At 32.4% G+C, this 26,251-nt stretch overlaps 1 protein-coding gene across 1 annotated transcript in view; it reads left to right on the top strand.

Annotated features, from left to right (window-relative positions):
- The window catches only part of LOC142335308 (uncharacterized), a 30,942-nt gene extending 4,900 nt beyond the window's left edge, over positions 1–26,042 (top strand). Inside the window, exons 2-4 of the mRNA XM_075383754.1 lie at positions 1,283–1,448; positions 18,309–18,558; positions 25,825–26,042. Of these exons, the coding sequence (XP_075239869.1) occupies positions 1,283–1,448; positions 18,309–18,558; positions 25,825–25,953 (545 nt within the window). The 3' untranslated portion in view covers positions 25,954–26,042. The remainder of the gene's footprint in view (positions 1–1,282; positions 1,449–18,308; positions 18,559–25,824) is intronic.
- Positions 26,043–26,251: the final 209 nt, after the last annotated feature.

The following is a 26,251-nucleotide window of genomic DNA, read 5'->3' as shown; positions in this document are numbered from 1 at the left end:
TTTTGTTTTGGCTGTTGTTTGATTTTGCTGTTCGTCTTCACTCGCTTTCTTAATTTTTGCACATCTCATCAATCTAATACACTATTTTTAACTCCACCACAGTTATTTGCTTTGGAGACTTTCTTTTCGTTCAAACACCAACTTTTATTAAAATACTTGAATTTTTGGGTTTTTCTATGTTCCTCATTTGGTAGACAAACAAGCCAAAATTGTGGATGAGCGGGGTCGAAACCTTATGTGCGATCGCAAGTTTTCGATTCGCCTTGTCTTTTAAAGAATTGTTACTAGTACGGCCTGTCGAAGAGACTAAGCACAGTTTTGGTTGTTATTGTTGTATGGAAACATGATTTGTTGAATTTCAACTAACTCAAAATTCAGTTTGTGGTTTTAAAGGGCTCAAAAAAGCGTTGAATTTGTGTTAGAATTGTGCTAAATTTTGGTGAGAAAAGCGCTGCAAGTAATGAATTTCAACTTTTGAAAAGCTTCGAATTTCTGATGAAAAATTGCTGAACAATTTTTTAAGTTTGGGCGTTTGGAAATTATTTTTTGAAATATGTTGAAAGTCTTGATTTTACTTTTCTCTAAATGTTGGATTTCTGTAAGAAAAGTGGTGACAGATTTGTCAATCGTTTATAAGAAATGCATTTACAAATTTTGAAACAATTTTTTTATGCACAACTAAACTTTCAACGCATTCAGCACTTTTAATGCATAATTTGCGCACCTTCGACGCAATTCTGAGAAAATTATCCTCTTATATCCACAAAGATTTCAAAAGAAACCTTGAACCGGAATGGACAATTTCATCCAATCTGTTCCATCTGTTGTAATGATGAAGTTTCGAATTGTCAAGCAAGAAGTCAATGTTCTTTTTTAAAGGAAGCCCCAAACCATCGAATGGAAACCAGTTATAGAAAAAAGTGGATCTTTTCCGTTGGTGCCCCCCTCATCTTTTTTGCACCCCCAGACGCGCGAGCTTTCTTTTTACATAATGATTGACTATGTAATGCTGCTTTGTAACTGGGGGGTACGAGGAGGGGGGGGGGGGGGTGGGGCACAAAAAATATTAGGGTGAAATGAGTAGCAGGATAATTTGAGCATCTCAACAAGTCATTATACGATTACCATAACACTTTATTTGTGATTAGAATTGTATATTGAATTTCTTTTACATTGAAATTATATACATTTTTGTTATCATGACATGGTAAGTCAATACAACTTCGATCTATGTGAAAATCTTACCAAGTTTAAAATACGTGTTGAAGTAACTCATTTGTAGAAGAGCCACCTCCACCATCTGGACCAGCGCCAGGGGAGGTGCCCATAGCCCTGCAGCCCATAGACTCTCGCATCCCTCTGACACACGGGGAGAGGTTTACTCTGCAGAAGACGTGGAAAGCCATGAACAGACGTGGGAATGAAGCCATGCTCATGGTGTTTGCTAAGTACGTACACTCATATACTTCTAAATTGTTCAAATTACATAGTCCCAGCACCCAAACATATGTACAATGGCCCAAACACAGTCTCAACAGAGTTCATTATGATTAAGAACCCTCCAATCAGAGGTCATTTGGGCCTAGGACGGTCTGGTCTAATTGAAAATTCAATGCAGGATTCCACTGCATGAAATAAATGAATTCAGTGATGGCTTTGACAGCAAAAATTGAAAAGTTTAATTTGTACGAACCAGAGACGGATAAAGCGACCAAGGCGTCAAAAATCGTTATTTTTACTAACATTTTGGGAATATCCGTTCAAGTTAAAACTTTCACTTAACAATTGATTAGTAATAACAAGAAATTTTTCTCAGTAATTAATTGCCAACTGAAATTTGGCAACTAACAACAAAATTGACACGGAAAACAACAGACTGCCTGCCTTTTCAGATTATTTAGAGGTGCTTTATTTCCTTTTTCCTAGAATTGGAGAAAAGGTAAACTATTCGAAAACTCAAGTTCTTCGCTAATTCAAAGCATAGCGGTTGTAGATCACAAAGACAGCAAATGAGTATTTAAAAATTCCATGATAAAGTTTTTGTTCCACAATACTAAATGTTGATTACTGGCTAATAACTATTTCAAAACTTGCCTATTTGAAAATAGGGTCTTTACAAAGTTAAGTCTTAGAACTAAAGTCCCTACTTTTTCATACACGATAATTGGCAAACAGGTGATTCTACGGGTTTAAAAACTCGCACTTTTCACATTTTTACGCCATTTTTATTAATCAAATTGCCCAATTGACAGAAATATATGAAAAGCTAATTGATAACTAATCGCATAAAAAAGCTTCGGCCAACTAACTGCAGATTAAAAAGGCATGCAGAAAAAGATTAGTACACATGGTTGAATAATTTGTGCATAGAATCATGATATGGTCTCACTTTAATAACAAAAAGTTCCTTGAGTGGACTAGAATTGTCTTCAAATATTTGTAAAGAAAAACTTTTGCAAGGAGGCGAATTCAAAAATCGTAAGAGCATTTGAAAATTATGAAACTAAACAACTCGCTAAATTCTGAAATTCAAACGGAGTTGGTATTCAGAGATTTGAAGTTCCTAACTTCACAGTGAATGAAAACTTTAAATTGATGCTCATTCAACAGTTTTAATAAGCATCGTTCTACCAATTGTAGCTCAATGCTCATTCTAGAGGTACAATGTTTAGAAACAAACTAACAGTAGCTGAGCAGTTGTATTTTTAAATTTTAAAATTTCAACACTCTCGTTGCCAAAGAGTGATAAGTCAATCTTGATACACGATTACTTTGGCAGTTTACTTCTACTGACTGAGTAAATAGGTTTTTTTTCAGTATTTCAGGACAAAAACAACACTTGCTCGAGCATGTATACTCGGCAATAACACTGCTTTCCGCACACAATTTACAGTGTCCTCAATCTAGCGACAAGTGTAATAATTGACTCTGGGTTTTTAAAGTGGTTTTAAAAAGAAATGGGCTTTAAAAAGAAATGTCTTTTGAAAAGAATTTTCTTCAACTTTAAGAGCCTATTTTTCGTTTCTAAATTTTGCAGCTTTTTTACATATCTTGGTTATTCCCTCGTTAGTTCCTGGCGCGATATAAACGAAAACAGAGCATTGTCCGATTAGGTCTGCAACCACAATGGATTTATTGACCCTGAAAATAAAAGTTTTTACTACAAAAATTTACTAATTTTTGTCTTTGTTGTTTTTCACTAAGTCCTGAAACTAATAAGTCTAACTGAAGATTTTATGAAGCCGTTTTCAATGGAAAACTCGTATTAATAGAATTCAGTATGTCTTTTTTTAATATTGACTTAAAATGTATATTCGTCTGTAACTTTGTCAGAAACTGAGTATGAAAGCTCTCAATGACTTTAGAAATAAACAGAAGGAGCTTATCAGTGTCTAGAGTTTAAGCTAGTGAGTTTTTGATAGACACTAAATGATGTGCGTTCTGACTGCAGTTTTTCTCTTGCTGTCTTGCACTTAATGTCTTCATGGACTAAAAATGATAAAAATCTGAATTCAAATATCATTTTCAGTTGGTAGATTTATATAGATATAAAACTTAAACACGTTTTGATATAGAAGATTGGAGCTTATGAATGTGTCCACTCAACATCAAGTTGAATTAAAATTTGACTAAGGGATTTCAAGAAAAATAACAGATAGTGGAAAAACAATATTTCTCTCCAATTGGATCTGCTGACTTACAAATGTATCTCATTACCAAAAGGTTCTAGTTACTTCATTGTCATCTGTGTGTACTTCTGCTTAGCACTTCAATTGTTGAAATTTTTCCTTGAGGTTGTTTATGGTATTCACTTTTGTTTGGAATTGATCCAGTGTCCGAAATGATTCATCGAATTGAAAAAAAAAATGATATCAATGTCTTTAATCTGTTTTTGTATACAGATCAAAGTTGAGTTAAAAAATACGAAGGATTCAGTATAAAAATGCGATGTTTTTCTGTTTGAATGGTGCAGGGATGCTTTAGGTTGGTTTATCTTTTGGCGTCTAATGATTTCACTGATTTTGATTTTACTTGTTTTTATATTCTAGCGTTGCCTACAGTATGTTTATCTTCTTCAGTTAATGGTATTGATTACTTTGATAATAGTTGTTTTAGTAAAAACTTCTGCAAAAATTTAGGATTTTTATTAGGATATTTTTTGAAGCAGATTTACAGTCTGAGTGACGATTGATATCATCGATTAGGGATGTGGCGTAGGAGAACTTTACGAGTTGCTGGAGAAAACATCTAATTCTTTTTGGTGGACATATTTTTAAAAATGCACGTGAGTTTTGCGTTTTGCTTGTTTTTGTTGATATTATTGTTGTCTTGCTTTTCAATCTCGTTTATTGTTGTTTCATAGGTTAAATATAAAAATATTATGAGCTAAATTTCTCCTTCATTTTGTGGTTAACCTTTGATTTAAAAATTGCGCCATTTGATTTTGTAAAATTTTCGAGAAATTGTTAAATTGTTAAGTTTTGCAGATTTTTTACATATCTTGGTTTTTCCTTCGTTGGCTTTTGACGCGGTTTAAACGAAATCGGAGCATATTTTTTTATTGGTGGATACGAGCGAGTGTCTGATTGGGTCTGCAACCACAATGGATTTTTTGACCCTGATAATAAAAGATTTCACTAAAAAATATACTAGTTTTTGTCCTCTTTGTTATTTTTCACTCAGTCCTGAAACTAATAAGTCTAACTGAAGATTTTTTGAAGCCGGTTTGAATGAAAAATTCGAATAAATTGAATTCAGTATTTTTTTCAATAATTATTTAATATGATTATTCTTCGGTAATTATGTCAGAATCTGAGTATGAAAGCTCTCATTGACTTTAGAAGTAATCAAAAGGAGTTTATCAGTGGCTAGAGTTTACAGCTAGTGAGTTTTTGATAGACACTAAATGATGTGAGTTCTGACTGCCGTTTTCCTCTTGCTGTCTTGGACTTGAGTTTAATTTATTAATGTCTTCATAGACTAAATAGGATGAAAAAATGAATTCAAATATCATTTTCAGTTGATAGATAAATTTAACTATAAAACTTAAACACCTTTTGGTATAGTAGATTAGAACTTATGAAAATGTCCACTCAACATCAAGTTGAATTAATATTTGTCTAAGAGATTTCTAAAATAAAAACAAACAATGGAAAAAGAATATTTCTCTCAAATTTGTTCTGCCGACTTACAATTTTATATCATTGCCAAGAGGTTCTAGTAACTTCATATTCATAAGTGTGTACTTGTTTTTAGCTCTTTAACTGTTGAAATTCTTCTTTCAGGTTGTTTTTGTTTTCATTTTTGTTTGGAATTGATCCAATGTCAAAAATGGTCCATCACACTGGAAAAAATTGATCTCATCGTCAATAATCTGTTTTTCTATACAGATCAGAGTTGAATTACAAACTATGAACGATACAGTATATTTGAAGCAATGTTTTTCTGTTTGAATGGTGCAGAGATGCTGTAGGTTGTTTTACCTATTGGCGTCTAATGATTTCACAGATTCTGATTATGCTTGTTTTCATATTTTAGCATTGTCTACATTGTGTTTATTTTCTTCAGTTAATTATATTGATTACTTTGATAATATTTGTTTTAGGAAAAAAAGTTTTTTGCAAAAAGTTAAGATTTTTATTAGGGATTTTTTTTGCAGATTTAGTCTGAGTGGCGATTGATATCACTGATTAGGGATGTGGCGTAGTAGAACTTTACGAGTTGCTGGAGAAAACAGCTAAATCTTTTTGGTCGACATATTTTTAAAAATGCAAGTGAAATTTGCGGTTTGCTTGTTTTTGTTGATATTATTGCTGTCTTGCTTTTCAATCTCGTTTATTATTGTTTCATACGTTAAAAATGATCATATTATGGGTTAATTTTCCCCTTCATTTTGTGGTTAACTTTTGACTTAAAAAGGACGCCATTTTGATTGTTGTAAAATTTGGAGAAATCTAAAATTTTTAAATTTTGCAGCTTTTGTACGTATCTTGGCTTTTCCCTCGTCAGTTTCTGGCGCGGTATAAACAAAAACAGAGCATTTGTTTTTATTGGTGAATACTTGACGTTGTCTGATTGGGTCTGCAGCCACAATGCATTTTTTGACTCTGACAATGAAAGTTTTCACTAAAAAAATTTACTATTACTAATTTTGGTCTTTTTTATTGTTTTTCACTCTGTCCTGAAACTAGTAAGTCTGATTGAAGATTTCATGAAGCCATTTTTCACTGAAAATTTGAAGTAATAGAATTCAATATGTTTTTTTAATATTGACTTAACAGTATATTCGTCTGTAACTTTGTGAGAATCTGAGCATGAAAGCTCTCATTCATTTTAGAAAAAATTAAAAGGAGCTTATCAGTGGCTAGAGTTTACAGTTAGTGAGTTTTTGATAGACACTAGATGACCTGAGTTCTGACTGCAATTTGTCTCTTGCTGTCTTGCACTTAATGTCTTCATGGACTAAAAATGATGAAAACCTGAGTTCAAATATCATTTTCAGTTGATAATTAAATTCAGATATAAAACTTAAACACCTTTTGATATAGTAGATTGGAACTTAGGAATGTGTCCACTCAACATCAAGTTGAATTATTATTTGAATGAAAGATTTCAAAAATAATAACAGAAAATGGAAAAACAATAATTCTCTCAAATTTGTTCTCCTGTCTCACAATTTTAACTCCTTACCAAGAGGTTCTTTTAACTTCATAATCATATGTGTGTACTTGTTTTTAGCACTTCAACTGTTGAAAATTTTCTTTCAGGTTGTTTCTGATTTTCATTTTTGCTTGGAATTGATCCAATGTCAGAAATGGTCTATCGAACTGAAAAAAACAATCTATTTGTCATTAATCTTTTTTTAGACAGATCAAAGTTGAGTTACAAAATATCAACGACGCAGTATATATAATGCAATGTTTTTCTGTTTGAATGGTGCAGAGATGCTGTAGGTTGGTTTTTCCATTGGCTTCTAATGATTTCACTGATTGTGATTATACTTGTTATCATATTCTAGCGTTGTCTACATTATGTTTATATTCTTCAGTTAATGGTAATGATTACTTTGATAAGATTTGTTTTAGAAAACACATTTTTGCAAAAAATTAAGATTTTCATTAGGGACTTTTGTTGCAGATATACAGTCTGATTGGCGATTGATATCATCGATTAGGGCTGTGGCGTAGGAGAACTTTATGAGTTGCTGGAAAAAACAAATAATTCTTTTTGGTCGACATATTTTTAAAACGCAAGTGACTTTTGCTTTTTGCTTGTTGTTGTTGTTATTTTTGTTGTCTTGCCTTTCAATCTCGTTTATTATTGTTCCATAGGTTAAGCATGATCATATTATGAGCTAATTTTCTCCTTATTTTTGTGGTTAACCTTTGATTTAAAAATAACGCCATTTGATTTTGTAAAATTTTGGAGAAATTTTTAAATTTGTCTATATCTGTTTCTTCATTGTTGTTCTTTTTGTTACGTGTTGTTCTGTACACTGGCATATAACAAATAGGACTGGCTTGATATAACATATTTGATATAACAAATTTGATTGCTAAGAAGTCCAATTGGTTTCTTGAGTCAGCGTAATAAAATCTTCTGAATGTGTTCATTCTACAATGGATGATTCATAAACTTTCTTCAAAAAATCATAATAGAATTCGGGATATGTACTGCATTGCTTCTTTCTTTTGTCCAATCATAATTTCAACTTCTTAACAAGAAGTCTTCGCTTCTTCCTATTCAGTTTTATTTGCGTGTGCTCAGTGCTTTTAGTTTTTGGAGTTTACTATTGGGTTGCAATTGGTGAGCACCCAAAATTTTTGAAACAAATTGTAGTTTACCTCAGGTTTTTTTCTTTTCTTCGCTTATGTTTGTCTACATGATCAGTAACAAAGTTACCGGAGCAACTTTTTGATATATGTTAACTTAACCGTGACTTACTTCGTGATTATATAGTTTGGGTCAACTTGCATTTGGATTTGATTCTATTTGACCTCACTTTGACCTTTTAATTTAGATCTCTAATTGAGTGCGTCATTTTTTGGTATTTTTCACCGAGTGTTTTGTTTGGTAAAATTAGGCTTTCGCTTGATAAAACATTTTTCTTCTCATTGAGAAAATGCATTAGAGCAGATTTCATGTCTGTCGTGTCGTTTAATCGATTGTTCATTCTAGTCTTTCTAGTACAAAAGATTTTTCTCACACTGATACGAGTCTTATTTTGTAGACACGTTTGTTCCTCTTTAAGTATCGAAAATTGAGCTACTTTTTTTGGAGGGAGTCTATCTGTGCTTCAATTGGTAGACAATTTAAACATTATAGTGCAGGTGCGGGGTCATAGCTTTATGTTCCCGCACACTAGCGTTCCTCGTGGTTTTGAAGTCGCCTACGTATGAAAAGCAGAAGTAGTTTGCGTGGTGAAAATTTTGGACATACTTTTTTTAGCTGTGAAACTTTTTATTTAGTTAACAAAAGAGATTAAGACTTCGTCAAGACTTCGTTTTGAGGCGGAATGATACAATAGCAGCCGAATCAGTCAAAGATTACAAAAACTTGTTGTGATGCTTTGCAATATTTCGTTTAAACCAAATAAAAAATGTTTTTATGTTGTGTAAAATAATCTGAAAAGTTCATAATCATGGTTGTTCATAGTATTCGCAATTTATAATGTACTCCAGTGAACCAGAGAAACAAAAATAAAGAAACGTTTTAAAAAAATCTAGTAATTTCTGTCCCCAGCTGGCAGCTGTCCATGGCCATGCCTCTCATCATCTGTGGTTATGTCATCCGGAAACCCAAAGCACCCGAAGCTACCGGCCCGCCAGGGCAATTAAAATACGGTTGCTTTGAAAATTTTGGACTTAGTTGACCTCTTTTTTTCAAAAGTCGTCTTGCTTGCCTGTCGGCTTGTTTGGCCACCACCCAAAATTTGTGACTTACACCAAAAAGCAACATACCAAAAGGCACAATATGCCCATACTCATCTACGTTTTTTATTTTGAATTAGTTGAATTACGCGCTTTGTTTTTGCTCGGCTTTAAATTGCTACATTTGTAGCAGTTGGTACAATTTATGAAAGCAGTGGCTATTTTTAGGCTATTTTGGTTAAAAATGAGCGCAGTGTTTTGTGCATTATAATACAGTATTTGCTCTAGGAAGCGAATTGAGGGTAGATAAAAGAAGGAGTGTAATTAAGGCCTCCCAGAGGCAGTCTGTCTATTCCCGTATTCGCTGCGTTCACTCCCTATAGATTTTTTCTTTCACAGATTCCCTTTAATGAGCTCGCTTTCCCATCGTGATCAGAATTCAAATCAGATTCGATCTAAGTTCGGAGCGCAAGTTGCTCGAGCGGTCAAAGTGAGTTGTTAAGAAGCAATTAATGTAAAAATATGACCCCAATAATGACACTGAAGAACATAGTTTTAAGTTTCCTATTTTCAAGTTGAAATAGGTAACGCTACCTCTTTAAACAAGTTAATGCTTCCATGAAAAAATATGGTCATACAAAAGAAGGGCGGTCAGAATGTAGTAAACATTTCGACGTTTTAATGACTAAATTCAATTTAGATTAAAGCAAGGAGGCTCGGTAAACACGAAAAAAAATTAATTAAGTTTAACAAAAAAGCAGCGTTGCAAACGTTAAAACCACGTGAAAATCGTGAAGAGCATCAAATAAATTAAATTGTGCTTTTTCGCTTGACAACTGGGCCAACTCATGAGTGTGATAATGTGGCAAAGAAAGAAAAAGACGCAGCAATAGGAAAATATCCAAAAACCACACTCTTATGAAAATGCCTAGCACCAAAGGCAAAACACCATCAGTTGAAAATCAAGCTATTGTAAAAATTGGATCTTGGTAACTAGAAAGCGGACGACACCTGTCTATTCACAGAACAAGCCTAAGAAATTGACATGATACAAAAAAGACAAAGCTCAAAAATCCTATGAAAAAACCATGAGCTTTCGAATTAGAACAAAAACAGATTACCTTATAACTGCTCAGGAAGCCAATTTTGTTTTTCATTAGTGAGATCCAATAATAGGAGTACAAGAACAACAACAAATAAAGAGAGAACTCAAAATGTCTTAAGCAATTCATCGACACCACAGTAATGAAGCCATTGAAATTATTAGACATTGAAAATCACTAAAAACTTTTAAATAACCAACTACGGGTTTAAATTTTTTGCTTAGTTGTCCTTGAACTATACATGGGTCTTTGTTGAAAAAAGAAAAAAGAAAAAATTCGTTGGCCAAAAGACAACAAAATAATCTTAAAGATTGACCAGTTTTGAACACTCACAGAATTCTTTTGAAAACACAATTAAATGCTCGAAGGACTTTATTCAAAACATAAATAATAACAACAAAACCATTATCTGGAGCGACTGAAAATTGTTGAGGTCTATCAAAAATGCGGTTTTGTGGCCTGTTGACGAAAATGAGAACTAAAATTGGAAAGTACAAAAACAAATTCTTAATTCTAAATAAAAAAAAAATTAATGGAATTCCTCAAAACTGTAAACTAGCAAATGAAATTACCTAAAAAAAATTAAAATTCCGTAGAAAGAAATACGGCTTTTGATTGTCAAGTATATGCCGCGCGTAAAAAAAAATTAGAGGCAAAAACCAAAAAAAAATTCTAGTTTACTTCTCGGGAAAACAGTTTCGCAGCCGTTAAAATTAGAACCAATTTAATGAAATCTTTTAAAAAGTCACTTGCGCATTCTTTCAAAGCCAAATGATGTTTCTTTAATAAGATATTTCCAAAAAGGATAAAAAACAACCTCAAATATTGGCGAAAATCACAAAAGTTTTTGAAATTCTGTGGTAAGAAATCCATAAAAAGCCACTATAAGGAATATAATTTACTGTAAAGAGTAAATTCACTTCACTTGTCACATTGTATGCATTGTTCATATTAGAACGTAGCTCCATCTGGACAGAAATAAGACAAAAGAAATTGCAATATTCAAATTTTCACTTGACAAACGCATTAAAAAATTCATTCAAAAACATAGTAAGCATTAGATAACAACTGAAAGCTTCTCATAGATTCATCTAAGACTAATGAGAAACCCAAATGGAACTTTAATTATTTAGTAGAAATATAATTTTGACAAATGAATGCTCAAAAAATCAATGAAAAATTACGAAAGCATATTGAAAGCCATCAAAAAATCATAATTTCTTTTAAGACACAATATACTTTTTTGGGCGTCATTTTTTTGTAAGTAGGCATAGCTATTATTTGTGTCTTCAATTGAAATCAGTCTAGGCAGAAACTTACATCAAAAAAAACCAAAACGCTTGGCTATTTAATAAAGACCGCGTCCCAATGTAATCCGAATTGAAATTGATTTTAAGAATCGGAGACGAGTCCAAATCTAAACCTGAATTTACTGCGTGTCTAACAAAAGCACTAAATTATCCCTGGTGTTTGCAAACGAGACCAATTAGAAAAATAAATATTTCTAAAAACCAAAAATAATTGATGCATTTTGTATGATTATTGATATAATTTTTTAAAAAATTCGGTGAAATTTTAATTCCAGACGAGTCCTATAGGAAACAAAAATTCAACTGGCCCTTTTAGAGTTTTCAGATTGTGACAACAGACCTGAGGTCTATTCATCTGGCTTGTTTTGACAAGGAGTGATGAAATAAGTCTATTTGGAGCTGTTTTTGATTTAAAAAGTTTCAAATTCGAAAAAAATTAGCAGAAATATCAACCAAAAGGGTCGGTTAAAACCAATCGCCAAGCCCCCTTCCGTCCTTAAAATTAAAACGTATATCAATGTGTTTGAAAATTTTAACAAGTTTGGCAAAATTGACGAAAATTTGGTCAAAAACATGGAAATGGTGAAGAAACACAACGGAATTTTTTCTACGATTCATATTTTTTAAACCTAGATAACTCCCTGTAAAAACGAAACCCAAAAAACATCTTTTTAATTGCACATTCTACACTGGACGGGTTTTCTAATGATACCAATCTCAATTTATACGAAGTATTGACTGAACAAAAAATTGACTGAATTGACTGAACAATATCGACTGAGCAAAAAATATATTTGAATATTTAGTTCCTCCTCCCTCAACAGGGTCGGAACAGTTACGAACCTTCAAATTTGGAGACTGAGTCTGGAAACTACAGAAAGCGTTCTTCACTCGTCGAACGCATCCGGGCTTGTTCTAATATGTGATAAGATGATGTATTAGAAAGCTGTAAACACGATTTGACTTCGCATTGTACTTTGCAGAATCATCTTTGACAACAAAGTCATTTTCGTTTGAGTCAAATCCGTTTGAGTTGCCTGCAAAAATATGGTATTTATATTAGCAAAATAGCGAACTGGTTAATTGAAAACCGCAATTGTTTGGAATTTATTTAACCAATTTCACGAGACTATTCAATCAATCTTTCTATTTTTGCACACCCTTGATAAAATTCTGTGACGCAACTTGTCAGAAAATAAACGCTCGCAACATAATACCACAACTTTCAGACAAGGAGAACCCGTAATGTGCGTTTCCGCATATTTTTCAACCCCTCAGATGCAGAACGCTCATATAAAAAACTCTGTTAGTGAATAGATAAAAGAGATGAAACAATTTTTGACCGCCAAGTTCATAAAAGAAATCAATTTCAATGTTCTTGATCTGAACTCAGAGTGTTCTAATTAAACCATTTTTTTTGTTCCGACCCCACTTGTGGGGGAAGGAACTATATACTCAAATGGGTTTTTTTTTGTTCAGTGAATTTTGGCCGATCGATATATTCGTCGTAGAGAAATATGAGTGGTATCATTAAAAAGCTGGTCCAGCGTAGAATTCAAAAGTAAAAAGATTTTTTTGAATTTCGTTTTTTTCGAGGAGTTATCGAGGATTGAAGTTTTGTGTGAACAATGGGATCTTTAGCATGATTGTTCACTTTTAGTACAATTTTCTTCAAACTAAGATCTTTTTTACGAAAACATTAATTCAAATTTCTATAAAAAGAATAAATTTTGAGTTCGTAAAAGTTGAATGCAAGGCGATAGAAAGACTAGTTCTGGTCTCATAGGGAAGTTCACTATCAAAAAAAAATCGAACTCTAATTGAGAGCCCTTTTTTTAATAAAACTTTTCTCTTTTTTGCTTTTTTAAGTCACCTAGAGACAAGTCACATTTTATATCGACGTTCTATTAATGACAAAACTCCTTTATAGTCGAATGAAGCGCAATGAACAAAAAACGTCGTTTTCAAGGAATTGCTCATGTTTTTTTTGGCTTCGATTCTGAGTTTTCGTAATTTTGAATGAAATTTTGAATTTCTTTTTGAAGTTTTACTATTTTTTTTGGAGTCCTATGGTAGGGATTCATTGACTAACAGTGCAATATGTTCCATAATGAGCATTAAGTGAACATGTCTATTTCATTGAGGGGGCGGCTAATGGCTGTTAAGACTTAAAAAATAATTTTTCGATTTTTTTTTTGAATATTAAAGAATCATAATCTTATTATAGTGAATTGTAAGTCAGTCCAGGGGTGAGAGCACCCTCTTCCTTCCTACTGCAACCAAAATTAAACTGGTTAGCGGTTTTATCTTCTATCTATTGGTTATATGACTTCAATGACAAAAAATTTCAATTTTTTAAAATTTTTTTTGGATTTTTACGTATTATTGGTTACTTTTGAAATCTTTTCACATTATCCAAATATTGACAGTTCCCATTAGCTTAAAAACGATGTTCTGTGGATGACCAATAAAAATTTTAAACAAAAATTTTTGGTTTAAATGGCTTCGACACGTTCTTCTTGCACTTTTCTACTGATTTTTTGGTTTTCTCCTGTTTTTTTTTGTTGTTTTAATAGTCATTATACTTACTGTGATCTCATAATGAATACCTATGCATGACAAACATAAATGTACTGCCACCGGGGCATCTTTGAGCGTTTTTATTGACTTCCGTTGAAAGCTATTGAATTTAATGTCTGTTAAAATAAAAATCATTTTTCGAAAATTTTATTTGAACAATAACAATTCCTAAATTTTTCTTGAACTGTTAGTGAGTTTCAGTATTGACTGGACCCACTTGCTTTTTACTGCGACTAAAAATATTCTGTTTAGCTGTTTTATCTTCTAGCTATTGGTTATATGACTTCAATGACAAAGATTTCAATTTTTTTTAAATTTTTTTTTGGATTTTTTGAATTATTGGTCACTTTTGAACTCTTTATCACATTATCCAAAGATTATTGTAATCCAATTGGCTTAAAGAGGACGTTCAGTGGATCACAGAGAAAGTTTTCAGAGAATAGCTAATGGTTTAATTGTCTTCGACACTTTCTTCTCGCATTTTTCTACTGAATTTTAGTTTTTGCTGTTTTTGTTATTGTTTTCTGTCATAAGACTTATTGTGATGTCTTTTTAACTATCTATGCATGACAGACATCATTTTCCTCCCTATGGGTTATATCTGAGCATCGTCATTGAGCTCCGATGAAAGATTGAGTTTACTGGCTGTTAAGGGTTTAAAAATAATTTTTCGAAACTTTTTTGAAATTCAACCATTCCTAATTTTTTTTCGTGAATACTCTTGGTCATTGTTGGTTCTAACAGAATCCATTTCCGTTCTACTATAGCCAAAATTAATCTGGTTAGCGGTTTTATCTAATACCTATTAGTTTTAAAACATCAATGCCACGAGAATTCATATTTTTTTTGGGTACTTTATTTTGTTTTTCGATCCTTTTGAAATCTTATCACATCATCTTACTGCTGAGAGTCCCTATTGGTTTAGGGAAGAAGTTCAACGGATCATAAATAAAGTTTTCAGGGAAGAGCTTATGATTTGAGTTGCTTCGACATTTTCTTCAGGCACTTTTCTACTGAATTTGTGGTTTTTGCCTCTCTGTTGTTGTTTTCATAGTCATTAACTTGTTGTAAGGTCTTATTGATGAAATACGATTGGCAAAAAAACTTATTGTCCCCTCGAGGCATCATTTATTGTATATACTGGCTTCCGTTGAAGGCTAATGAATTTAATGGCGTTGATAATACGTGTTTTCCCGCAATTTTCGTGCGTCTAATGTATTTGTTTATATTTGTTGATTTTTTGAAATTATATTGATAAAAAAGGTTTTCCCATTGCTCCTGAAAAATTAATTTAAAATTGAAGAGTGTTTAGTGAAAAGTTCATTTTTTTAATGCCTTCGACCCTTTTGTCGCTCAATTTTTTTTCCTGAATTCGCTGTTTTTGTTCTTTAGGTAGCCGTAAATTGCTCACAGATCTCATAGGCTTGTAATTGAGGACTGAATGAATGATGTTGCTCGAAACATTCAGTATATAGCGAATAGGTTCCTTTCGTCAAATTTAACTTCTATTCATCAATCAGATGTCCCATCGAATTTCGTGTATTTCAAGAAATAACATATATATTGATATTATGTGCCACTGTTGTTTCGTTTTTCTGAACGTTTATTGAATGGCCATTTTTTGCGTTTCTTTTTCTCTTCCTTCAGAACAATCGCGTAATAACAGATCCCAATGGTTTTTAAATGTGGCCCAAGTAAACTTATTTAATCTTTCAATGTAAATCCTTCAACTGAAATAGCAGAAATAACAACTGAATTAAAAATACATATTCAGATGATAGGTATTGATTTTAATGGTAGCAAAGGTTTGTGTTTTCGCAAATCGTTTGTAATTTTTTGAGTTTCTCTTTAGTTTGTTTCTATGGCATAGTCTGACCACAGACGGGTGCTTTTGGTTTTGTAATGACTTTTTAGTAATTTATCAAGGATTTTTTTATTAAAAACCAATGTTTTTTAAGATTTTTGAATTTTCTTGGTGCAAAAAATGTTGATTAATTTTTAATTTTCGCCTCACTGTTCGTTCTTTTTGTCGGCTTGTTACCTAGTCTCGTTAAGAAAACTTTTCATCTGCTGTATAGTTAGTAAAAGGTAAACTTGTGTAGTTAAGGTTTTATCTGACTGCATTTTGACGTTGTTACCAGGTGCTTTTAAATTTAGATATTCATTTTTTGCCGCCAAAATTTTGTTGGTGCTATTTTTTTTCTAGTCTCTTCAATGTCAGGTCACGTTGGTGCTGTAATGAAGCATGGCATTAGTAATTCAATTAGTAGATAGAATGTGTAACGATTGTTTTAAACTCAAACATCTATTTTTGTTATCTCTTGATTTGGTTGACATTTTAGTCAAAAATGTAGATGAGCTCGGGTCGGAACATCATGTGCGAACGCACATTAACGAGCCGCCTTGTTATTTAAATGAACATATAGCTCAAATACTTTGTATGTTTTCTTCGGAGTTTTCAGAAATCAGTAATTAATGATTACGTTTCATAAAGCAATAATTTTCATAAACTAGAAAATTACTGTTAACTTTTCATTCAGAAGAATTTTCAAAATTTTTTAATGCAACTTTTCATTCTTCAACAAATGACTGCCCAGTATACCTTAGCCTATACGGATTTATTTTGCCAGCTTTACAATTTGGTCTTATTGAGTTGGCTGTGAAAAATTTACAAGTCTGTTAACAATCGTTAAACCAGGTTTTTCTCTAAGTTTTGTAAATGACTCTTTTTTAATTTGATAATTTATTAAAAAAGCTATGATTTATAGCATAGAAACTTATTGTTTAATTTTTTGCACGTGGTTGTTCCCGTAAATAATTTACATACTATATAGTCAAATGTACAATTTAAAGAAACTTAATTCATAATATAGTTTGTATAACTATGTAATATGTGATTTGATCTATCAGTAGTTGTCGGCTCACTTAATCGTTTTCAAGGCGCCCTTGAATTCGGAGTTGTAGCTAGTCAAACGAACATTAATTACATGCTGATGAAATTAATCAATTATTAATGGAAATTGAATACTGCAAACTGTCGAGTATCGTAGTTTCAAAGTGCTGAAACTGAGGTAGACATTTTGTCTCCAAGATCCAAAAAAAAACAGTTTCATCACATTTCTTTCTTGACCAGTTTTCACATTATAAGCCAATTTTATTTTTTAAAATTTGTTTTGTGGAAAAGGATTAGTGAAATGTACCGATTGCTTCCTCCCAATTTGTTAGGGGCGCTAGTCTTTAATGTTTTTCTCACTATTTTTCACATTTATTTAAATAAGTTCAGGACATACTCTAAATTTGTCATTCGAACGAATTTGCTGCAGTAAATTAATATTTTATATATGAAATTAGTTTTTAAATACAATATTAATATATCGTTTATATATCAGTTAATATTTATATACAAAATCAGTTTGTAAAAAGAAATTCCTGTCAAAAAGAAACATTTATATGAGAAAATTTACTTCAAAAATACCAAATATCAATGAGGAAATATAAAAGCAATTTAGCTCTTGGATTTTTTAAGCTGCAACTTATTAAATATTTTGCGACGGAATAAAAATGTAGAAAATAATGTATACTGTCGGCTTGAAAGCATATCTGAGCATTTGTCAAATCTGCCCGCAACAATTAAGCAAATTAGGATTTAAAAATTCTGCTAATCTGAAGGCGAGAACTAAAATGTAATTTTGACCTGTCATGCCTTTAATCTAAATTTTCCTCAAAATTCATTAATTTTGTTAGTGATTCTATATAGAGAAGTTGGAGAGTAGTAAAAGCTTAGAATTTGAAAACTTCGTTTATAAAAAATTTAAGTTAATTTTCCTGATAAAATAGATGTCCCTGCTCCCCATCAAAACAATGAAAAGCGTTCCTTATAAAAATGTGATAGTTAATAATGATGAATACATGACACAAAATGAAAGATTCCAACCGCAAAAGAAATTAACGTTGAGCATAAATTCAACAATGTTTAAAATTCTTGAATAAATAAATAATTACATAAAATTACACAAAATCCGATTTCTGTTCTTTCAAAGTTTTGAATTTCCAATAATTTACTCCTTCGAGATATATTTATTGTACTTATTCCATTACACATACCATTTTAATCGTACTTCAAACTTGATAAGCCGGAAACGCGGAAATAGTTTGCTAAATTTAAAAAGTTTTTCCTTGAGATATTAGAAACCAGAAGCTCCAATTCAGAAAATCCGGAAGACCGATTCAGCCTTTTAACAGTTTTCAAATGATAACAACCTGGTTAGTCTCACAGCACAAGATCTCGTAGGATGAAAATTGAGAGAACAATAAAGCCAGGCTAGCATAAAGTTCCCGACCCAATTCAGCTCATTTCAATCAATTTTTGTTAATGGTTTTTTACCCGTGAATATGCACTTCTATCTTATTGAATATATATGATCTAAAGAATGATGTGTTTGCAGATACTTTGCCAAATGTCCCTCATCAACTCAGTACCTATCTCGCCATCTCATGTCATTGGCATCCTGTGACGTCACCAGTCAGGACAAGCTGGGAGACAGCGACGACTTCTCAGCCCATGCAGACACAGTGTTCGCTGCCCTGGACACGTGTGTGGAGTCACTGAGTGAGCCCAACGGTTTCTTCGACCACTGCCACACTCTCAAGAGCGAAGACCTACTCATACCAAAAGCCAGTCCCCCAGATTTAAAGGTAACCTCAGCAGCCGCACCTTTCTTTTGATTTCCTAGTAAAACTAAACTTGCTAGCCTTGAGAACGAAGATATTCAGATATGTCATACCATTCAGACATGGCATACCACAATCTTGCAAGATCTCTACATGGGTATCGCAAAATAAAAACGGTTAAGAAGTGCAAAAAATTTCCGAAACGCGGAAATTTTAAAAACCAAGAGTTAATGCAATATGTTTCCTTTTGAAGTCTTGTTTGGTCTCGCTGAAAATAAGGTGAAAATTCCCACCCTTCGCATCATTGCGCAAAATGTGAAGCTCATATAAAGGAATGTAAATTTTTTAATTAATTTTTTCTCGAGAACTCATTCGGTTTTAATTATGATCAGACTTCGGCTATTTAAAGATCAGTTTGTTTCGCTCTCCACTCCTCTTTTCGTCCATGTAATTGAGTGCGCCTTTTTATCACCTGACCCAACCGATGCTGATGATCATCATAAGGGGCATGCTCTTTTTGCAGCTCAAGACAATTTATATAGTAGAAACTGCTATTTGTTTTGACGATTTGAGGAAAAGTGTGTTCCGGTAATACACTAAAAACATCGCCAGTCCCAATTTTATAGAACGGATAAAAGTATAGTAATTTTACGCTGCTAAAAATATCCAGAGAAGGGAAGTCACATAAATTTTAAATAGCAAAATTTGTATATGAAGCCTTAATTCCAAACAGTGTTTCGTGTCCGTCAGTGAAAAGGTCGTATTCAATCCACAGTTGATTAATTCAAACAATGTGATAAGCCTCGGGTTGCTTAATGAGATAAGAACATTTATAAAGTTTAGGAAGCAGCCGAATCTTAACAATTCGGCTTTTTTAAAATAGGCACAATGATTAATGTATACTTAAGAGTGCATAATTTGCCTAAGGAACGCATAATTCAATAATCGATTAATTTTTCTCTATAAATTGTATGTCGACTACTACTGAGGAAAAAGATTGCTTTCAAGTTATGATATGTAAAATCTGTCACAGAAAAACTTTTTTGCCTTTTTTCAAAATTCAGAATGCGCTTATTTTTTTTCAAATTTGTCTTAATATAAGTTGTGAAAAAGGAATCTTATGGCTTATTCGTCTCGATAAAGACAAAAACGTTTTAGTCTTATTGAAATCTCAAAGTGCTCACTTTTTGGGGAACTTAACCTTCCGTGTCATTGGACCAAACATTCGTTACCATAAAAACATTTGATCAGTTCCAAATAAAAATGTTGAACTTGACATTTAATCAGGTGCAAATTGAATTTTCATTGGAACCTGAAATTTAGGTGTAACAAAAAATTGGAACAATGATTGTCTGATTTTGATCCACAATGATTTGGGAAACATCATCTCGTAAATTTTATTAAGATATTTTCAAGCTGCTATGAAAAATTTCGACGTGCAGGATTTCTGTCGTGGTCGATAACACGGGTCAAGGAATTCAAATAAGTTGAATTTTAAGTTAAATTTTGAACTGAAAATAAACAAAAATTAGCTTGTATTTATAGTGGTTACCTATGCGAAAATATACAGAGAAAATTTAGATTAGCTAAAAATTTTTTACATGATTGGCATGTGAATAGATCTTAACTCCGAATCCCGGAGGTGATTTTCTATTTTCATCAACATTTCATGAGAATCATACATGGCTTGGGTACAATCCAGTTCATTAGTTGGAGGTCAGTGGATGCTAGAATCAGGTTTCTGTTGTAGGGAGAATTTGTTTCTGACATATGAATGATAGGTCAATAAGATATTGATAGCGCAAAAACAAAATTAGAATTGAGTTTAGTTTTGTGGCCATTACTTATCGACACAGCAATAGAGTTCGTCAGGTAAGTTCTTCTTTCGTTCTTTGAAACTTTAATAAAGAAAACTTCTAAGTTTCTTGATGTTTCTTTGTGACCATCACATCCTGCCTCCTTTTTTAAGCAAGTTTGTGGGTATAGGTTCTCCAAATCTGTCGGGTTGTTTTCTGTTTCTTGTTGATGTTCGTGAAGGCTCTGAGGTTCCGGGATGTTGGTGCTATGCAGATTATGTGGCTGTAGAAGCTTCACCTTGAAATAATGGTCCCACATCTATTTTCTGAAGTTGTTGTTCAGATTGAGATATGGTCTCCTCCAATGCTGGTTCAGTTTTCACATTGTCCTCGTCTAGTCTCGCAATTTGGTTGTCACTCACTAGAATAGTCCGTGCTGAGTTTTCGGGCTGTATGAAAGATGTGTTCAAACCCTTCCTGATGATGAAGGTAGCAGGAACTGTCTTTGTCTTTTCGTTGGCCTTGAATAGAATGGGTTCGCACAAGTCGAAATCTGCGATTGCTGGTAGTCTCACTCTGCGTCCCAACAAGAGTTCAACTGGAGTTTTGCTCCTCGTCTTTAAAGTATTTTGATGTGTCATCAGTGCCCTTTTCAGGAATGCTCCAAATGGCACATTAAGGTTGGGACTCCACGCTTGAAGTGCCCGCTTTACTGTCTGAACTGCTCTTTCAGCTAGTCCATTAGCTCTTGGATGATAGACGGGTGATTTTATTTTCTCAATTCCCAGTGATTCACACCACTGTTTAAGGTCACCACTTACAAATTCAGGACCATTATCTGATACTAAAGTTTTTGGTATTGAGAATCTTGCAAAGATTTGACTAAGATATATTTTAACTGTTTCTGATGTTCTATTTCCCGCGGGGAAGGTTTCTATCCAACCAGAACCCGCGTCAACAATTACTAAGATATTGCCTTGGTCCTTAACATAACCCCAGTCCATGTGGAGCCGTTCCCACACGTCGGCTTCTGGCCACGTAGAGACTGTTTTTCCCAGGCTAGGCCTGTTCAATTTTAAAAAAAATGAATTGAGAAAAATTTTCTAATTACGACTATAACTCGTTTTCCTTTTTTGTTGGTAAACAATAAATTACCAAATCAAAATTGCGTCAGATAAATCAAACCTATATTAAAGAAATATAAACCTGTACTTCATTAAAAAAATATGGAACTTTTCCTCAATAGGACTTCATAATAAGTCGACAAGAAAAGAGCAAAAGAGCAAAGTTTAGAAAGATGTTGTTTTTTGAAAGAAAATTATTGCCAAATTGATTGAAAACATTATATGACAACTGAAGTCATTGAGAGATTCATTCATACCTCCTGGTGGTTGAGACATTTCTTTATCCAGCATTTGTCTTACGACTACAAAAATAACGGAAAATGAAAGTAAAAGTTAATAAAAAATCTGAATTTGCACGAAAACGGTGTCCCAGCCAATTAAACATGAAGCTGATCTCTAGGAACTTTGAAATTTTTGAGTTGCGGTTATTTTTCAAATAGCAAAAGAGCTGCCCATTATTGTAGTAAAGTAAGAAGAAAACAGAAATCTAAAAAAGGGGGAAACATGAGAGAATCACAAAGATTTGTAAGAAAATTCGTAGTACCAAGAACAAAGAACCGTTCGACGAAAAGAAAACAGTTATGAAGATCAAATTGTAGTTCATTAGATAAAAATGTGAATTATCTAGAGAGAAACTAAGCTACAAATTAACAGAAATAAGATTTGCAAGCCTCAAAAATCCATTGTCTTTTTTCAAAAACAAATTTTTTAAAAATATTAACAAAAACAAACTTTCAACTTAAAAAAGTGGACAGCTTATTTTTCAACGTAATGCAATGAAAATTGCGCTTCTTTTTTTGAGACTAAATCAAATAACTAAAAAATAACAATAATTTTGAAGCAGAATTAAAAGTTTTCACAATCTTTTTTACGAAACAACACTGTTGAAGACGTTAAGTTTATAAGATACCAGCCTCGAGAAATTTAAATTATCACCTGCGTCTCCATTGAACATCAAAGGTCTTTTAGTAAAAATATCTATCTCAAAATACAACAAAAAGGACCACAAACATTGAAAAATATCTAAATTTACAAAATTCTTCTGAAACAGATTGACTAAGCCCTAGAGGCATCAGTCAAACTGTTCAACAATTAATAAAATTATTTTTGATTCAATAAAAAAAGTCAGGTCTCTCAGTAAGGAGGTCAAGTTACGAAAAAGATACAATTATTTAAAATACGAATAAGTTACAAAAATCAGAAAAATATTCAAATGAAAGTAATTAAATCCAGTAGCTATATACCGATATTAGTTATTGAGTTCTTTTATATGGCAATTGAGACCTTTTATTACCCAATATATAGCAAAAGGCAGCAAAAAAACAGGATGAAAACAAAAGAAAACAATTTCTGCAAGAAAACTGTGTCGCAGTCCTCATAACCATAAGATGTAAAAGCAAAAAATAAATATAATCAGTTGCGTAACATAAACGTTTTCTCGAATTGGATTTTTCAGTATTGTGACAATTAACCAAAGAAACAAGAAAGAACAGCAAAAATGGGCAAATATGAACATAAAACAGAAAACTTTCGTTGGACTATTGAAAAGTTTCTCAAAAAATTCAGCCAAAATTCAATCAAACAATTCATTAACGGTCTTCTATTTTTGACGCATTCAATAAAACTCTATCATTAAAAATTTCAAAACATATTTTTGATTATATTAGCACAATTAAGCTAAATTTTATCGAAAACTACAGAAAATGGGATTAAAATCGAATTTTAACAAAAATTTAAAACCCCGATAACTCCCTGTAAAAAAAACAAAATTCGACAAAGTCTTTTAAATTCCATCTTCTTGAATGTACGTGCTTTCTATTGATGCCACTCGCAACTCTCGACAGTGAATATATCGATCGGTCAAAATTGACTGAACAAAATAAACCATTTGAGTATAAAGTTCCTCCCTCCCCATTAAAGTGGGGATCGCAACAATAAAAAAATATTTGCCATCGTTTTTCTTCTCGCCGTCCTGCTAATATTAGGTCATCTGTTCTAATCTATCATTCTTTGAGGAAACAATTTATATTACTCAGTTCTATTCAGATGTTACACAAAAAAAATAATATGAATACAAAAATATTTCCGTTTGAGATTTGACAGCTTTGAGTTTTTGTCATATAAGATTCTGCTCCAAAATTTTTTTTATCGTTTAAGACCGGATAATTTTTGGTGCAATGTGTTAGTCTAGCAATGTGTTATTTTAATCATGGGGATGAAACCATTTTATTTACCATGATGATCCACAATTATGTAGAAAGCATTTTAAAGTTTGTTGGAGGGATTGTGTTCAAATTAGACTAGAGCTTGTATTCAAGTTAGATTAACCATGTTCAACACAATTTGGCTCTGAGATCAATGTTTTTGAGATAGTGAAAACTGAAACAAAATTCATTAATGAAAAGAACACTTATATCGTAATATTAAATCTGAAACTCATTTTTGCTATTCGGAATTCTCTGGTGCTTTGATGTGCAAATCTTAATTTCCAATTCAGATTTAGTTTCGAAGAACAATTAGATGTAAGAATTTGTGAAAACGAAAAATAAGCAATAAACCGTCAAGAGACAAATGCCTTAAGTTGAGCAATCCAATTATATTTTTCCAAAAAAAGTCAAGCATTTGCAGAAGTATTCTAGGATCAGAAAAAAAGTTTGAAAATACTTAAAAAAACATGAAAAATGCTGCAATATAAACTTTTATCTATCGGTGGTTATATTTTCAATATTTTGACGCTGTCTTTGACATTAATTTTTTTTCGTACATTCGGAATACCACAGTATTGAGGTCCTGACAAATTTTTGACAGTTGTTTTTTTGTAAAAAATACCAACTCTATGTTTTTTTTTCGTTTGCTTTCTCCGCAATTGTCACTGAATGTAATCTAATCGAGTCTAATCTCAAATAGCGACCGTTCTTTGTTTAAAATCATTCAGCATAAAATCAATAGCAAAAACTTGTTATTTCTCTGTTCTGTCAAAGTTTCAAATGATATTCAGGTATTGTGATTCTTAATCTTATTTTTTCTGAATATTGTGGTTAAAACAGCTAAAAATAGAGCCAAATTTTGCAGATACCTTTGCAAATTGTGACAAGATTAGAATGTGGTCATGGTATAATACGCATTTAAGAACTCGAGAATCAGTTCTTTACCGTGTTGTTTGTTCCAGGTGTTCCATTTGTACCGATTGCAACATTTTGTCTTTCGATGACATTGGGACCAGTTCTGTTACCTCTTCTGTTATCGGCGTTAATATTTTTCAAAAAGCTCTACAATCGCTCTAAATGAAGAACGAAATCTAAACGAAATCCCCCGCCTTATCTTTTGGAAGTTTTCGTCATTTTCACCTCTTCTGGCATTCCCGAGATATTTGAGAATTTTTATCATGTAAGATCTTACAAATATCTTACAAAATTGTCTTATAAGTTCTGAGTTAGACTTTGTGAGACAATTTATCCGGTCTTACGCGATAGAACTTTTTTTATCAGGTATTATAAGATCTTACACGATAAAAGTTCACTTTTGTCAGGTCCCACAAGATAAAAATTCTGCCTTATAAGATCTTGCACGATAAAAATTCTGCTTTACAAAAATGTTCAAAGGGTAAGATCTTATAGGAATCTTGTAAGATCTTGTTAGATAAACATTCGGAAAGCTATATATCATCTTTTTGATAAGACTTTTATCAGATCTTAAACGATGAACTTTCTTGAAGTATGGCAGGTTCTTCATTTTGAAGACAGTTCAGAGTTTCTTTCAAGGAGTAGCCGAAAAGCTACAGCATGCAACAATTATAAGATATTGCGAAAAAAGATATTCGAAAACCATGTGCTTTCGCTGAAGTGGTGATTATCAAACTAGGCTAAAAATTGTTCTTCAAAGATCAAAACTATCTTAGACTGCTAAGTTTAGCCATAGTACCTAGTTAAGACTCACAATTAAACTGACGCCAAAATAGAACTGGTTAGTTTGCCCATTATTTTTTAAACTTTCATAGGAACTTGACTACGTTATACGGTTATATTGAAATCATTAAAACATGTCTTATCAGATCTCACACGATAAAAATTCTGCACTACATGAACTTTTTTGGTGTAAGATCTGATAAGATAATTATCAGATCTTATAAGATAATAATTCAGCAAAATTGAATTATTATCTTATAAAATCTGATAAGTATCTTATCAGCTCTTACACGATTAAAGTTCACGTAGGGCAGAATTGTTATCGTGTAAGACCAGATAAGATCTTACACGATACATATTTTGATCTGCATCTTATCAGATCTTACACGATAATAATTCCAGAATCACTGGTGTTTATTTGTTTTGATTGTTTTTAAAATAAGATCTTGTTTATGGCTGTTTCAGGAGTTCGAAGACTGTTTCTTGGACGTGGTGGAATACATCTTAGAGGATCGCTACAATACTAAAGTGAAAGGCATCTACTGGAAGTTTTGGCCCTTCTGTTTTAAACAAACGTTTCCTGCTCTTAGCTGAATTGTAGAAGAATCAAACATAGAAATAAACAAAGAGAGATATCAACGATCACCTTAGCATATGTTGATGGGGGAGGGGCGGTGGTAAATAAACACAGTTTGTAGAGGTTCTGAAAAAAATGGTATTACAAAAACTTGCATTTTACTTGTTACCATCTAAAAGATGGGGAACAAAAATTACTGTTATTCTCATCACTGGGTTTTTAACTCTGGACTGTTTGTGTACTGCAATTGAATAAAGCTTAAACAATTCCAGTTAAGTTTCCAGGAGTTTTTTAATTGAAGTTGTTAATAAGATC

Source organism: Convolutriloba macropyga, chromosome 2, assembly GCF_964194025.1.
Source record: "Convolutriloba macropyga chromosome 2, txConMacr16.3, whole genome shotgun sequence".
NCBI lineage: Eukaryota > Metazoa > Xenacoelomorpha > Acoela > Convolutidae > Convolutriloba > Convolutriloba macropyga.
This window is presented reverse-complemented; position numbering and strand designations above follow the sequence as displayed.